Here is a 17,012-nt window from a genome sequence, read left to right as displayed (position 1 = left end):
TGACAGATGTCAAATCACAGGCCGTGTATTATTCATACGGCGTCACCGAATTCATGTTTTTACTTGTCAGGGAGAGAGAGAAAAAAAGGGGGATGTCAAGTCCATTTAGATTCACTCTCACGTCACTTGTTTCTGTTATTTCGTGGCCATTATCTTATGCATTATCCTGGCATTATGTTATGCGTGTATGACACTTTTTCAGCATTAGAATATATATATATTTTTTGAGACTCCACTCAGACGGCGACACTTTGACGGGAAACAAAATGAGCTACATGTAAACGTTAATATTGTGATATTTACGGATGGAGGCACCTCTCATGAATACAGCTGAATTGACTCAACATTGTGTAATATGGGATTACTACAAATGACTTGAATGTGACCAAGAATGGCTAAAATATGTTATACAGTATTGATAAATAATCATATCAATTCCATTTTCCTTGTTCTTCTATACTTTCTTTGGAGAATAGATAAGTGCCTCATGACAGGAATATGCTTTGTGTTAACATGTAGGCCATCGAATGTATGCATTCATAAGGCCTTTATAACAGCTACATTAGGCATTATATCATCTGTCGTAGGCTGTCATCAGCGTCTATGTGTGTTTCCATGTAGGTTTTACCCTGCCAGGCATAGACAGGTCCTCTCCTGAAAACAGTCCAGTTCACGGGGGGTTGGTCCGACAGGCTTCCATCACAACAGGAGCCAATGTCCCCATCATCACTGAACTAGGTATGTCAGCAGGTATGAATGAAATGTCACTCTGGCATTGTCCTTAAAGAGTGTGAAATGGGTGAAAAGGAAGGTTTCATGGAATTATATACACACATTTTTTTGTATAGTTTTAGAGTGATGAAAAAACACCAAAATGAATTGCCTGATTGAGAATATAATTTTTTTTTTCTAATCTAATCCAGTGTGGTAGTAGTACGGATGTTTCAGCTTTTTAATAAACTAAACAGACCAGAATTCCTCAGTCAATCTATGCTTTCTAACACATTCTGAAGGTGATTTTCATGTTTTGAACCATTCATGACTAATACATTTATCTAATCTTTAACCTCGTAACTATTTCTCCCTAACACTTGTCTGTAGCACCGTTAGTAAAAGCAGCAGGCAAAGTCCTACCTGTGATTTCATTCAGTCAGGATACAAGCAGTGGGATCAACATACACATAATAACAGAACTGGGTAAGAAGCCGCTGCCTCGGTGTTGCACTACCGCCGCCGAGCCGCCTCGTCCTCCTCCAACTTCCTTTTGATTTCTCTGTCTGCCTGGTCCAAGAGGCCTTGGTTGCACCCCAAATGGAACCATATTCCTTATGTAGTGCATTATGTAGGGAATAGGGTGTGATTTGGGATGTAACCCGTGTCTGGTTCATTCCCAGCGTATCACTTTGAGCAGATTGTACTCTGTTACTCTGGGTTCTCTTGTTGGAATTGACTGTCTTGTTTTGGCCTATTTCTCTTTTCTGAGAATCACAAGGCTCTTTGATCCCAATTGCAAGTCCTCGTGGCTGTTTCCTTAGTAGCATCTTAGTTCTGTTTCCATAGTAGCATCTTAGTTCTGTTTCCATAGTACCATCGCAGTTCTGTTTCAATAGTAGTATCGCAGTTCTGTTTCCATTGTAGCATCTCAGTTCTGTTTCCATTGTAGCATCTCAGTTCTGTTTCCATGGTAGCGTCTTAGTTCTGTTTCCATAGTAGTATCGCAGTTCTGTTTCCATTGTAGCATCTCAATTCTGTTTCCATGGTAGCGTCTTAGTCCTGTTTTCATACACTTAGAAATAATGGTATGGTTAGGGTACAGTATTGTTCCTTGTTGTACAGCAATTTTAAAAACACATAATGTACCTTCAGAGGTACACGTATAATCTCACATGGTACAGTTCGGTACTTTTTAGGCTACATGTGGGGATGAAGATTATAATTAATGTATCCAATAATTTGAATATAAAGGTACAATAATCACACTCTCAACAAAAGAGGTACAGTGTGAAGGTACATTTCGTGGCGGGAAGCCTAGTGGTTAGTGCGTTGGGCCAGTAACTCAAGGGTTGCTAGTTCGATGTGCCCTTGAGCATGGCACTTAACCCTAATTGCTCACATAAGTTGCTCTGGATAAGAGTATCTGCTAAATTACTAAAATATAAATGTTTCCCAGGGTACAAGCGTATTTTGTGTACCCTCAATACCCACCATCGGGTACAATACAACATTTTTGCAACCTAAAGGAACTAATGGGTTTGTCACTGGGGTGGTACCCCAAAAAAGGCACATTTGTACCATAATTATTATCATATTTCCCAGAATTCTTTACTGCAGGTTGATTATAGAATTATTTTTAATATCTGTATTTTTGAATGTAGTTTAATTTATTAATTAATCTTATGCTACACAAAGATACAATAACATACATTTTTCTAAACTTATCCAAATAGTCTTAGATGGCTTAGGTAGTCTCCTCACAATGTTCCTAACCATGGCAGTCTTTATTAATGCAGGTTGCGGGAGAATAAAAATTCCATCTGTTGGTTATCCTAATTCTGTCGCTGTTCGAATAGGAATTACGCATCACATTGTAACCCAGAATAATGTGACTTGCAGGTAGGTTTGCAAAATTCTGGCAACTTTACCACATTTCCCAGAAGTCCCAGTTGGAAGATTCCTGGAAACGGGAGGGAATAAACAGGAAATCCTTCAACCAGGATTTGTTTAAAATCTGAGAATTTGGGGAAGTTTACCAGCATTTTGAAATCCTACTTGCAGGCCTGATGTGGCCTGTAAACCATTAATTACAGTTCACTGTATTAGGGTAAAATTAGGCCTCAAAATATGGCCTCATGAGATATATAACAAATTGTCATAAAGAGTTTAATTTGAATGATAACATATGCCTAGGAAGTCCCTTGATGAAGACCACAGGACTGAAAATGTACGAATTCAAAAACCAAGTCTCTTTCTCTAACAAATACAGTCATGGTGGTAACTCTAGAATTCACTCGAAAAGGCAAGGCGTACCTGACAATTATATCGGAGGCATGGCTTTTTGGCTTATCACAAAAAGCACAATTTTAATGCACCAATGGTAATGTCTTATTCTCTTACCTTATTTAAATAAGTATGGCTGTGTAATGAACATCGTTGAAGGCGTGTTTCACACTGTTTTACATAGTCGACTTGTTCCAACATTTGACTGCAGCATGTCAGCAATTAACTATTCATATAAGGCAAAGATACTTCTAGGTTACTGCTATCATCTGTGTCTGGTGTTAGCTAGTACCTGGCTAGCTACTGTAGGTCTTCAGCCAGCATAGAACAAACACAGGGGGAAGGGTATCATCTTATTTCTGTTTCCATAGTATCATAGTTATGTTTCCATAGTAGCATCATAGCTCTGTTTCCATAGCATCGTCTTTGTTCTGTTTCCATGGTATCATAGTTATGTTTCCATAGTGTTATCTTAGTTCTGTTTCCATAGTATTATCTTAGTTATGTTTCCATAGTATCATAGTTATGTTTCCATAGTAGCATCATAGCTCTGTTTCCATAGCATCGTCTTAGTTCTGTTTCCATAGTATTATCTTAGTTATGTTTCCATAGTATTATCTTAGATCTGTTTCCATAGTATCATCTTAGTTCTGTTTCTATTGTATCATAGTTCGGTTTCCATAGTATCATAGTTCTGTTTCCATAGCATCATCTTAGTTCTGTTTCTATTGTATCATAGTTCGGTCTCCATAGTATCATAGTTATGTTTCCATAGTATCACAGTTATGTTTCCATAGTAGCATCATAGCTCTGTTTCCATAGCATCGTCTTAGTTCTGTTTCCATAGTATTATCTTAGTTATGTTTCCATAGTATTATCTTAGATCTGTTTCCATAGTATCATCTTAGTTCTGTTTCCATAGTATTATCTTAGATCTGTTTCCATAGTATCATCTTAGTTCTGTTTCTATTGTATCATAGTTCGGTCTCCATAGTATCATAGTTATGTTTCCATAGTATCATCTTAGTTCTGTTTCTATTGTATCATAGTTCGGTTTCCATAGTATCATAGTTATGTTTCCATAGCATCATCTTAGTTCTGTTTCCACAGTATCATCTTAGTTCGGTTTCCATAGTATCATAGTTCTGTTTCCATAGCATCATCTTAGTTCTGTTTCCATTACTATCGTAGTTCGATTTCCATAGTATCATAGTTCTGTTTCCATAGTATCATCTTAGTTCTGTTTCCATAGCATCATCTTAGTTCTGTTTCCACAGTATCATCTTAGTTCGGTTTCCATAGTATCATAGTTCTGTTTCCATAGCATCATCTTAGTTCTGTTTCCATTACTATCGTAGTTCGATTTCCATAGTATCATAGTTCTGTTTCCATAGTATCATCTTAGTTCTGTTTCCATAGCATCATCTTAGTTCTGTTTCCACAGTATCATCTTAGTTCGGTTTCCATAGTATCATCTTAGTTCTGTTTCCATAGCATCATAGTTATGTTTCCATAGTATCATAGTTCTGTTTCCATAGCATCATCTTAGTTCTGTTTCCATAGCATCATCTTAGTTCTGTTTCCACAGTATCATATTAGTTCTGTTTCCATGGTATCAAAGTTCTGTTTCCATAGTATCCTCTTAGTTCTGTTTCCATAGTATCATAGTTCTGTTTCCATAGTATCATAGTTCTGTTTCCATATTATCATAGTTCTGTTTCCATAGTATCATAGTTCTGTTTCCATAGTATCATCTTAGTTCTGTTTCCGTAGTATCATCTTAGTTCTGTTTCCGTAGTATCATCTTAGTTCTGTTTCCGTAGTATCATCTTAGTTCTGTTTCCATAGTATCATATTAGTTCTGTTTCCATAGTATCATCTTAGTTCTGTTTCCGTAGTATCATCTTAGTTCTGTTTCCATAGTATCATCTTAGTTCTGTTTCCGTAGTATCATCTTAGTTCTGTTTCCATAGTATCATCTTAGTTCTGTTTCCGTAGTATCATCTTAGTTCTGTTTCCGTAGTATCATCTTAGTTCTGTTTCCATAGTATCATCTTAGTTCGGTTTCCGTAGTATCATCTTAGTTCTGTTTCCATAGTATCATATTAGTTCTGTTTCCGTAGTATCATCTTAGTTCTGTTTCCATAGTATCATCTTAGTTCTGTTTCCGTAGTATCATCTTAGTTCTGTTTCCATAGTATCATATTAGTTCGGTTTCCGTAGTATCATCTTAGTTCTGTTTCCATAGTATCATCTTAGTTCTGTTTCCATAGTATCATCTTAGTTCTGTTTCCGTAGTATCATCTTAGTTCTGTTTCCATAGTATCATCTTAGTTCTGTTTCGGTAGTATCATCTTAGTTCTGTTTCCATAGTATCATATTAGTTCTGTTTCCGTAGTATCATCTTAGTTCTGTTTCCATAGTATCATATTAGTTCTGTTTCCGTAGTATCATCTTAGTTCTGTTTCCATAGTATCATCTTAGTTCTGTTTCCATAGTATCATCTTAGTTCTGTTTCCATAGTATCTTAGTTCTGTTTCCATTAAAGCATCTTATCTTTTTTTCTGTAGTTCGGGTTCCATAGTAGTGTCTTAGGTCTGTTTCCGTAGTATCATCTTAGTTGTTCATAGATCATTTCTCTTGCCAATGACGTTCCTTTCATCTGACTCTTGTCAGCTCTGGCTGATTTTTATTTAGCACACGGTTGGAGTAGCACTTCTGAAACCAAACAACATCAATACTTTCTTTTTTAAAGCTTTAGGTGTTTTTTGTGCTCAAAGGTGTGTTTAAAAAAATATTAACATGTTTACTTTTCAAATGAATAACTATAGCTGGACCTATAGCTATATTTACAAGACTTAACAACATCTTATTGATGTTGTTGATACGGTTGAAGATTGCTTATGTTGAAATTCAAAGCTTAAGTCTTTTAATGTGCATGAAGTCATGAGTCCATGAATGGCCTGGGGATATGGGTTGTAATACTGTAGCTGACCACAAAGCCAACCAGAGACAAAACTCGCACATACAATATGTTTGCTCGCATGGAGGATGCCTGTAAATATTTGAGATCTTCTCCAAGTAAACACATGATTTGAATACCTACGTATTAAATCCCCTCTGACTCTTTTAACAATCCATATCCACAACCATTGACTGTTTAAAGCAATCCCTCTGTGCCATCAGGCATTGTCTACGTCCCTATGACTGAATCTGTGATGCTTCAGAATCGCTGTATTACGTGAATAATGTCTGAGATTATGGCTGTGTGTAAAAGTATATGTTATGCATGATAACTATTTCCTGCAGGATGGTTAAGCTGTTGATCAGATTTTAGTTATAGCGTACTGTACGTTGAACAGCCTGACTTTCATGCTATACTACAACACTGTAGTATCATACACATCATTAAGTCCATATTTTAATGTCTTCCCCACCAGTGAATGACTCCAATGTTCAGTTCCTGGACCAGGATGACGACGACGACCCTGACACGGAGTTGTACCTCACTCAGCCCTTCGCCTGTGGGACGGCTTTCGCAGTCAGCGTGCTGGATTCCCTGATGAGTGCTGTAAGACATGCACTAACTACACAGACCTGAAGCCTTTTTCAAATCAAATCAACATTTTTTTTTCTCACGTACACATGGTTAGCAGATGTTATTTGCGAGTGTAGCAAAATTCTAACGTTTGGCTCCCCTGAGCGATTGCCTATATAGGCTTTAGCAAGGTGGGCTCACACAGCATTGTGGCTTGCCAGAGACATGGTTTCAGACCCCAAGAGATGCGGTTTCAGACCCAAAGAGACCCGGTTTCTGACCCCAAGAGACCCGGTTTCAGACTCCAGTTGGTAACGCAAAGAGCTTGTGGTTTTATACCATAAATGAAATCGGTTAATAGGAATGGGAAACTATAGATGTTACAGTAACACTTTATTTTAAGGCCTTTATTATGTCTTATAAGGGTGTATGTAAGTAGCTTATAAGGCCTTTATAATAAAGTCCTTATGAGCTACTTACATACACCCTTATAAGACATAATAAAGGCCTTATAAGCTACTTACATACACCCTTATAAGACATAATAAAGGCCTTATAAGCTACTTATATACACCCTTATAAGACATAATAAAGGCCTTATAAGCTACTTATATACACCCTTATAAGACATAATAAAGGCCTTATAAGCTACTTATGTACACCCTTATAAGACATAATAAAGGCCTTATAAGCTACGTACGTACACCCTTATAAGACATAATAAAGGCCTTATAAGCTACGTACGTACACCCTTATAATCAATACATTTGTGTCTAATATGTGTACCTTCAAGTGTTACTGATGTTACTGACTAAAAGGTCTCTTCACAGACATCATCAAAAACCAAGAAAGGTCTTAATGGAATCCCATTGGGACAATAAAATGTTATGTCCTCCTGGTAAAAACAAAAAAAACTCCAGGAAGACATACAAGAAAGCCTGGCACTTTACCTGGTACGATGGCTTCATCTGTCTGTCTTTCACTTTGACTGAGGCTGGAACAGAAGCTGCCTTTAAGTGTGTTTCGGTGTAGACAAAGGTCATGTTACCTAATAGACACGGCTCGTCCGTCATTCTACTCTGGAGCCCTGACAGCATCCCAGACAGGGAACATGTTCCTGTGTAGAACAAGCAAGGACAGGCAGGCAGGCAGGAAGGCAGGCAGGCAGGCAGGCAGACAGGCAGGCAGGCAGACAGGCAGGCAGGCGGGCGGGCGGGCAGAGACAGACAGACAGACAGACAGACAGACAGACAGACAGACAGACAGACAGACCAGAGAAAGAAGAAGACCTGAACATGTTCACTAAATCTACAGTGTTGTAATGAACTAACACAGGGTTGTTACATACTCCCCACCACTACTGTCCCTTCTCTATCCAAACTCTTCATTCTTACCAGTCCTAAGAGTACCTCAACAGCATGAATATGTGTAGAAACAAGTCACTGTGGCTCTGCCTGGCGGTAGAGGGAGAGAGAGAGAGAGAGAGAGAGAGAGAGAGAGAGAGAGAGAGAGAGAGAGAGAGAGAGAGAGAGAGAGAGAGAGAGAGAGAGAGAGAGAGAGAGAGAGAGAGAGAGAGAGAGAGAGAGAGAGAGAGAGAGAGAGAGAGAGAGAGAGAGAGAGAGAGAGAGAGAGAGAGAGAGAGAGAGAGAGAGAGAGAGTAACCTGCAGTAATTGGAATTTCTTCAGGCCTAGATGGCTGGCTACATGTCATGGATTCCTGCTTTACAATCTCTCCCTCTTGCTCACTCTCTCTCTCTTGTCTCATTCATCGTTTCAGACATACTTCAATGATAATATCCTCACCCTGATCCGGACGCTGGTAACAGGGGGGGCCACTCCGGAGCTGGAGGGTCTGTTGGCGGAGGAGAATGCATTACGAGGAGGCTACAGCACGCCGCAGACCCTCGCTAACCGGGACAGGTGTCGTGTTGCACAGCTAGCCTTGTACGACGGGCCTTTCGCTGACTTGGGGGTAAGTGACTGGTTGTGTTTTGTCACCTCTGCTTGCAGTACAGGGCTGTTTACTCACTGAGGCCAGTAGGGGAGAACAAGGCATGTAGAGGAGGCTGAATGATATATCCTGACCTCTGTGGTTGTAGAGGAGGCTGAATGATATATCCTGACCTCTGTGGTTGTAGAGGAGGCTGAATGATATATCCTGGCCTCTGTGGTTGTAGAGGAGGCTGAATTATATATCCTGACCTCTGTGGTTGTAGAGGAGGCTGAATGATATATCCTGACCTCTGTGGTATGCTGAACCATACATATCAAGTGGATCCAGTGTATGTAATGAAATGTGAGGCTCACATCAGAGGCTACTGTGTGTCAATGTGGATGGACATAAATCTACAGTAGTTTCCAGAGAAATCACAAAAGGAATTCCACAAGACTCCATTTTATTCACAATTTAAATGAATCATATAAGGGACAAGCTGTGAGTTAAAAAAATCTAAAACTTAACATTAAAAACTTCTTAGGGATTAAATCCCGTTAACGGGATTGATTTGACAACATCCGGTGACATGGCAGAGCGCCACATTCAAATTAAATTATTATCAATATTTAACTTTCATACAATCACAATACACCAAATTAAAGCTTTACTTCTTGTTAATTCAGCCACTGTGTCAGATTTCGAAAAAGACTTCATGGCGAAAGCAAACCATGCTATTATCTGAGGACAGCACCCCATCAAACAAACACAGACAATCATATTTCAACCCGCCAGGCGCGACACAAACCTCAGAAATAACGATATAATTCATGCCTTACCTTTGAAGAGCTTCTTCTGTTGGCACTCCAATATGTCCCGTAAACATCACAAATGGTCCTTTTGTTCGATAAATTCCGTCATTAAATCTCCAAAATGTCCATTTATTTGGCGCGTTTGATTCTGAAAAACACCGGTTCCAACTCGCCCGACATGACTACACATTATCTAATAAGTTACCTGTAAACTTTATTCAAACATTTCAAACAACTTTCCTAATCCAACTTGAGGTATTTTTTTTTAATAGAAATCATCGATAACATTTAAGACGGGATAAACTGAGTATAATAGCGGATAAAAACAGAGTGGAGCGAGCTTTCAGGTTGCGTCCCCCAACCACAACAGTACACTTAGCTATCCACCCAGATAGAAAATGGCTACTTCTTCATTACTCAAAGGAAAAACATCAACCAATTTCTAAAGACTGTTGACATCTAGTGGAAGCAATAGGAACTGCAATTAAGTGCCTTAGAAATCTAGATCCACATAGAACACTCATTTGAAAACAATGTCCCCTCAAAAAAAAGTCCTGTATGGTTTGTCCTCAGGGTTTTGCCTGCCAAATAAGTTCTGGTATACTCACAGACATGATTCAAACAGTTGTAGAACATTCAGAGTGTTTTCTATCCAAATCTACTAATAATATGCATATCCTAGCTTCTGGGCCTGAGTTGCAGGCAGTTTACTTTGGGCACGTTTTTCATCCGGACGTGAAAATACCGCCCCCTTGCCTAGAGAGGTTAAACTTTTTGCTTCTCTGTCTTCCAGGATGGTGGTTGCTACGGTGACTTGTTTTGTAAAGCGTTAAAAACATACAACATGCTTTGCTTCGGAATTTACCGATTGAGGGACGCCCATCTAAACACACAAAGTCATACAAGTCAATGCACTAAACGGTGAGTATGTTAGGAGGTGAGTTACTGTCGACACATTGTCCACTAGAATAACTGTAGATGGCTCATTTTGATACATTTGGATAAATCAATAACTTCATATTGATTACTGTATCTACATTTGCCCGGCCTACATTGTAAATAAGAATTTCGTTTGTAACTGACATGCCTGCTAATATTAAGGACTACATGAATAGATTCTCTCTCTCTCTCTCTCTCTCTCTCTCTCTCTCTCTCTCTCCTCTCCTCTCCTCTCCTCTCCTCTCCTCTCCTCTCCTCTCCTCTCCTCTCCTCTCCTCTCCAGATATGTAATAACCAACCCACCGTATGGTTTTGAGCTGGTGCCATCAGACCTGATCTTCTGCCTGATGCAGTTTGACCACAACGCGGGTCAGTCCCAGGCCAGCCTCACCCATAGCTCCCACTCCTCCCATTCCTCCAGCAAAAAGAGCTCCTCCGTCCATTCTATCCCCGCCACCAACCGCACCAACCGCGCCAAGAGCAGGGACTCACGGGATAAACAAAAGTATGTGATTCCTCTAAAGATGTCTGCGTCCCAAATGGCAAACCCTATTTCCTATTTAGTACACTACTTTTGACCAGAGCCCTATGTGTTCTGGTCAAAAGTAGTGCACAACAAAGAAAATAAGGATGCCATTTGGGACGTAGAGAATGTGTCTGTTTGTATTTGTCCAGTATTGAACTGCCTGTTGTGAAGTTCTGCATTTCTTATAATTTCTAAATAATCTAGTGTTTATTCTCACCGATTGCTCTATAACAGAGAAGTCAAAATGGCAGATAGATCACCTCATCTCGATGACAGCAGAAAATAATGCAGAATAACACATTAAAATGCATGTGATCTATAAACAAGGAACTATTAATAATTATTATTTTGTGTTGTGGTCTCCTTGAGAATACTAAAGTTGAAGTATGGGTTTACAGGATATCTTGAACATTTACTGAGGTTGCTGAGTGAATACTACTGTGGTTAGTATTGTGGGTGAGACTACACATAGACATCCAAGCTTGTTTTTTGTTTATCCTGTATTTCTTTTAATCAAGCTTTTAAAAAATATATATTTTTAAAAGAGAATACTAATATTAGATTAGATTTTGTTATGGAACTTGCACGCTTTTCATACATATTTGGGATTTACAGCAAAATCAAAAATAAGTATTGTGCATAGCATGGACAACTCTCAGAATGCTTTGGAAACAAGCATGGACATTCTGGAGTTGATGTGCACGTGTATTACACATGCTGTGTACATGCTGTAGTTGATGTGCACGTGTATTACACATGCGGCGTACATGCTGTAGTTGATGTGCACGTGTATTACACATGCGGTGTACATGCTGTAGTTGATGTGCACGTTTATTACACATGCTGTGTACATGCTGTAGTTGATGTGCACGTGTATTACACATGCGGTGTACATGCTGTAGTTGATGTGCACGTGTATTACACATGCGGTGTACATGCTGTAGTTGATGTGCACGTGTATTACACATGCAGCGTACATGCTGTAGTTGATGTGCACGTGTATTACACATGCTGTGTACATGCTGTAGTTGATGTGCACGTGTATTACACATGCGGCGTACATGCTGTAGTTGATGTGCACGTGTATTACACATGCAGTGTACATGTTGTAACATCAATGTACACCATTTTAAGCAGCAAAATGAGTTGAAACCATGTTACCATGTACACTTTGATCTATTCAGAACATGAGCAACTTTTTGATGGGATGTGAGTTATGAAGCTAGCTCGCTTGATGGGATGTGAGTTATGAAGCTAGCTCGCTTGATGGGATGTGAGTTATGGAGCTAGCTCGCTTGATGGGATTGTACCCAGTCCAGTCTACTATCCCAGCCAGCCAGTGTTTTTAGACATATGGTTTTAACATGTACGGTTCTAGGCCGGCTCATTCCCCCCCCCCACCAAGTCAGTCTTCTTATCAATTGTATGCATGAATGTCTTCTGTGTTGTCTTAGGAATTCAGCATTCTCTGTGTTGATCTCACCCCTCCCCCCCCATTGTCTCATCATTTTACAAAGTAATGTCTTCTGTGTTGTCTTAGGAACTCAGCATTCTCTGTGTTGATCTCACCCCCCCCCCCCCCCCCCCCCCACATTGTCTCATCATTTTACAAAGTAATGTCTTCTGTGTTGTCTTAGGAATTCAGCATTCTCTGTGTTGATCTCACCCCCCCCCCCACCCCCCATTGTCTCATCATTTTACAAAGTCATGTCTTCTGTGTTGTCTTAGGAATTCAGCATTCTCTGTGTTGATCTCACCCCCCCCCCCCCCCCCCACATTGTCTCATCATTTTACAAAGTAATGTCTTCTGTGTTGTCTTAGGAATTCAGCATTCTCTGTGTTGATCTCACCCCCCCCCCCCCCCCCACACACATTGTCTCATCATTTTACAAAGTCATGTCTTCTGTGTTGTCTTAGGAATTCAGCATTCTCTGTGTTGATCTCACCAACCCCCCCCCCCTCCCCCCCATTGTCTCATCATTTTACAAAGTAATGTCTTCTGTGTTGATCTCACCCCCCCATTGTCTCATCATTTTACAAAGTAATGTCTCCTGTGTTGATCTCACCCACTTGTATTTAGAATTCCATTCCCAGACATTTCTTCATTCCTTATTACCGTAACTCAACCATAGTCTCTTGTATATTAATTATCTTTATGGAGTCAGATAAAAAATGTAATAGACTAATTGCTTAGTCTTATTACGATTATGTAAGATATACTTTATATTTCAAATATTACTACACTACATGGTGGCTGTTTGTCTTACATAGTTTATGCTTCTTTTTCTAAAATGCAACAAGGATGAATAGAATGGGCCAAGGTATGGATGTGATGAATGAATATGCATGAAGTAGAAAATGGCAGGGGGCAAAGAAACTTCTGGTGTTTCTGATATAGCTGCCTCACCCAACAGTATCCCAGACCTGCATGGCTATAAGCTCATCATCAGTCCCTCTTTAATACGACAGGATGGATCCTTTTATACAACCACACCACATGGTTTGATGCCACTTTCATCTGTTTTCAGACAAACTTCAAACAAACTAGAGTAAATTATTTCAACCATTCTATATCTTTCCATACCAACCACCATATGTTTCTGTGAAAATGCTCTTGTTAGGACAATGTCGTTGAATAAGTCAATTGAATAATTTATTATATACAGTGCGGATGTCAAATCAATTGTCAACTTGTCTTGTATTTGTAATTGGATCCTCACAAGGCAGGTTACATCAAGCCAAAGAGTGAATCCCCTCGTATAATAAAACACAAAGGATATTAGAATGATTTAAAACCTTGACTAAAACTGTATTGATCAATGATGGGTCCATATGGGCCTCCCGGGTGGCGCAGTGGTTAAGGGCGTGCAAGGTTTGAAATCATTCTAATATCTGTGCCACCAGAGACTCTGGGTTTGCGCCCAGGCTCTGTCATAACCGGCCGCGACCGGGAGGTCCGTGGGGCGACGCACAGTTGGCCTAGCGTCGTCTGGGTTAGGGAGGGATTGGCCGGTAGGGATATCCTTGTCTCATTGCGCACCAGCGACTCCTGTGGCGGGCCGGGCGCAGTGCACGCTAACCGAGGCCCATGGTGTTTCCTCCGACACCTTGGTGCGGCTGGCTTCCGGGTTGGATGCACACTGTGTTAGGAAGCAGTGCGGCTTGGTTTGGTTGTGTATCGGAGGATGCATGACTTTCAACCTTCATCTCTCCCGAGCCCGTACGGGCGTTGTAGCGATGAGACAAGATAGTAGCTACTAACAATTGGATACCATGAAATTGGGGAGAAAAAAAACCCACACACAAAAAAAAAAAAGATGGGTCCATTTCCAACTTCCCCAGATTACCCAGAGTGTTTCTCTTTTTGTTCTATGACCTAATACCATTTTTCCCCCCCGCACTATTGGTTAGAGCCTGTAAGTAAGCATTTCACTGTAAGGTCTACTACACCTGTTGAAAAACGGCGCATGTGACAAATAAACTTTGATTTGATTTGACGCCACAATATGATGAGATATTTGCATTGCATGACCGCTGACCAATACAACAGCATGGAGAACTACTGTATTAAAAAGAGCTTGCATTGTTCACTCGCTGACGTTAGGCAATGGGTCCTATTCAGAGTAAATTGTACTTATATGGAATGCTAATGAAATAGCTAGTAATCACTTTGAAAACAGTGATTACGTCCCAAATGGCACCATATTATATAGGGCGCTACCTTTGACCAGACCCCTATGGGCACTGGACAAACGAAGTGCTCTGCATAAGGAGCAGGGGGCCATTTGGAGTGGAACCAGTAATATCCACAAACCATTAACTGTTTGATTTCCCCCCCCATTTTTTCTCAGAAAAGACATACTTTATAGATGAGCCTGAGAACGCAGCCTACCCCAGGAAGTCACACTCTAGTCACACAGCCAACCACCAGGTCAACCACCAGGTCAACCACCAGGTTAACCAGAACCCTTACAAATCCACCAACAACCTCATCCCGTCCATCAGAGAGGTGGAGGACGAATACTGAACTACAGAACCCAATGTTGAGACCTACCGTACAACCCACCTGGAGAACACCTGGAACTAGAGCCCAAGAACAGCTAGAACCCACCTACAGAACACCTGGAACTAGAACACAAGAACAGCTAGAACCCACCTACAGAACACCTGGAAATAGAACACAAGAACAGCTAGAACCCACCTACAGAACACCTGGAACTAGAACACAAGAACAGCTAGAACCCACTTACAGAACACCTGGAACTAGAACCCAAGAACAGCTAGAACCCAACTAGAGAACGCATGGAACTAGAACACAAGAACAGCTAGAACCCACCTAGAGAACGCATGGAACTCCACCCTGATCCAGTGGAACTGGAATCTGAAGAACAATTTAAAACTAGAATCCTTAGTTGCTACATCAATTCATGAACTTATAAATGAATGATCAAAACATCAATGCTGCATAATAAACCTGATGGAAAAGTGCGTATGTACAGTAGCTACAGTAACATCATATCAACAGGCTTTCTGACATCTTTTATACATATGAATATGTAAATGAAGTAATAGACATAGAAATACAATCAGATGTCAATCAGATGTACAAGTCAGTCAGTCACTAATGCTAACACTGTAGTTTACACAGCAAGTTCCTTAGTGACCAGACTCCATCAGTTTAACCATTTTGGAGAATGAGGGTCGCTTCAGTCAGAGTAGCAAAGCAACGCAATGCCAGATAACATATGATGAAACATTATAATAGAGTGTTATCAAACTGGACTGATTATTTGCCAATAAAAAACCATATATACGTTGTTGACTTTCATTTGTACAATGACATTTCAAGACTGACATGTATCGACTGATGTATCCAGGATTGGATAGTCATACTGCTTCCATGGGTTTATTGGCAAACCTGGTAAGATTCAATGCAAAAACAATGGCATATGATATGATGGTCTTTTCTGTTAAACGCAGTCCCACACCAATTATATTATTAGCGGATCGTTTGTGGACCGTCATTGGGATGAGAGTAAAATCACCATCTATATTTGTGGTTGATAGTCAGAGTTCATGTCAGAATGGTACATGGTATTGTACTGGCCCCAGCCTTATTTCGATTGGCCAGTTTGTTTGAGTGACAGTATGATTGTCGCCTTTTTAGTTTTCATATCAAATCCCAAACAACCTGCAAATGTTCTCTCTCTCTATATATATACAGTGCCTTGCGAAAGTATTCGGCCCCCTTGAACTTTGCGACCTTTTGCCACATTTCAGGCTTCAAACATAAAGATATAAAACTGTATTTTTTTGTGAAGAATCAACAACAAGTGGGACACAATCATGAAGTGGAACGACATTTATTGGATATTTCAAACTTTTTTAACAACTCAAAAACTGAAAAATTGGGCGTGCAAAATGATTCATCCCCTTTACTTTCAATGCAGCAAACTCTCTCCAGAAGTTCAGTGAGGATCTCTGAATGATCCAATGTTGACCTAAATGACTAATGATGATAAATACAATCCACCTGTGTGTAATCAAGTCTCCGTATAAATGCACCTGCACTGTGATAGTCTCAGAGGTCTGTTAAAAGCGCGGAGAGCATCATGAAGAACAAGGAACACACCAGGCAGGTCCGAGATACTGTTGTGAAGAAGTTTAAAGACGGATTTGGATACAAAAAGATTTCCCAAGCTTTAAACATCCCAAGGAGCACTGTGCAAGCGATAATATTGAAATGGAAGGAGTATCAGACCACTGCAAATCTACCAAGACCTGGCCGTCCCTCTAAACTTTCAGCTCATACAAGGAGAAGACTGATCAGAGATGCAGCCAAGAGGCCCATGATCACTCTGGATGAACTGCAGAGATCTACAGCTGAGGTGGGAGACTCTGTCCATAGGACAACAATCAGTCGTATATTGCACAAATCTGGCCTTTATGGAAGAGTGGCAAGAAGAAAGCCATTTCTTAAAGATATCCATAAAAAGTGTAGTTTAAAGTTTGCCACAAGCCACCTGGGAGACACACCAAACATGTGGAAGAAGGTGCTCTGGTCAGATGAAACCAAAATTGAACTTTTTGGCAACAATGCAAAACGTTATGTTTGGCATAAAAGCAACACAGCTCATCACCCTGAACACACCATCACCACTGTCAAACATGGTGGTGGCAGCATCATGGTTTGGGCCTGCTTTTCTTCAGCAGGGACAGGGAAGATGGTTAAAATTGATGGGAAGATGGATGGAGCCAAATACAGGA

General features: G+C 40.2%; 1 protein-coding gene across 7 annotated transcripts in view; it reads left to right on the top strand.

Annotated features, from left to right (window-relative positions):
- Positions 1-15,894, top strand: part of LOC139376985 (calcium-activated potassium channel subunit alpha-1-like) — a 198,021-nt gene extending 182,127 nt beyond the window's left edge. The window contains exons 24-31 of one of the 7 annotated variants that reach the window (XM_071120020.1): positions 622-738; positions 1,102-1,197; positions 6,438-6,568; positions 8,313-8,507; positions 10,074-10,201; positions 10,503-10,724; positions 13,047-13,066; positions 14,597-15,894. In XM_071120020.1, coding sequence (XP_070976121.1) covers positions 622-738; positions 1,102-1,197; positions 6,438-6,568; positions 8,313-8,507; positions 10,074-10,201; positions 10,503-10,724; positions 13,047-13,066; positions 14,597-14,772 — 1,085 coding nt within the window. In that variant the 3' untranslated portion in view covers positions 14,773-15,894. Of the gene's footprint in view, positions 1-621; positions 739-1,101; positions 1,198-6,437; positions 6,569-8,312; positions 8,508-10,073; positions 10,202-10,502; positions 10,725-11,143; positions 11,189-13,046; positions 13,067-14,596 lie in introns of those variants that run through there. The other 6 variants (XM_071120021.1, XM_071120026.1, XM_071120024.1 and 3 more) reach the window with 6 other exon arrangements.
- Positions 15,895-17,012: the final 1,118 nt, after the last annotated feature.

Source organism: Oncorhynchus clarkii, chromosome 20, assembly GCF_045791955.1.
Source record: "Oncorhynchus clarkii lewisi isolate Uvic-CL-2024 chromosome 20, UVic_Ocla_1.0, whole genome shotgun sequence".
Lineage (NCBI taxonomy): Eukaryota > Metazoa > Chordata > Actinopteri > Salmoniformes > Salmonidae > Oncorhynchus > Oncorhynchus clarkii.
Note: the sequence above shows the minus strand (reverse complement) of the source record. Positions and strands in the feature narration are given on the sequence as shown.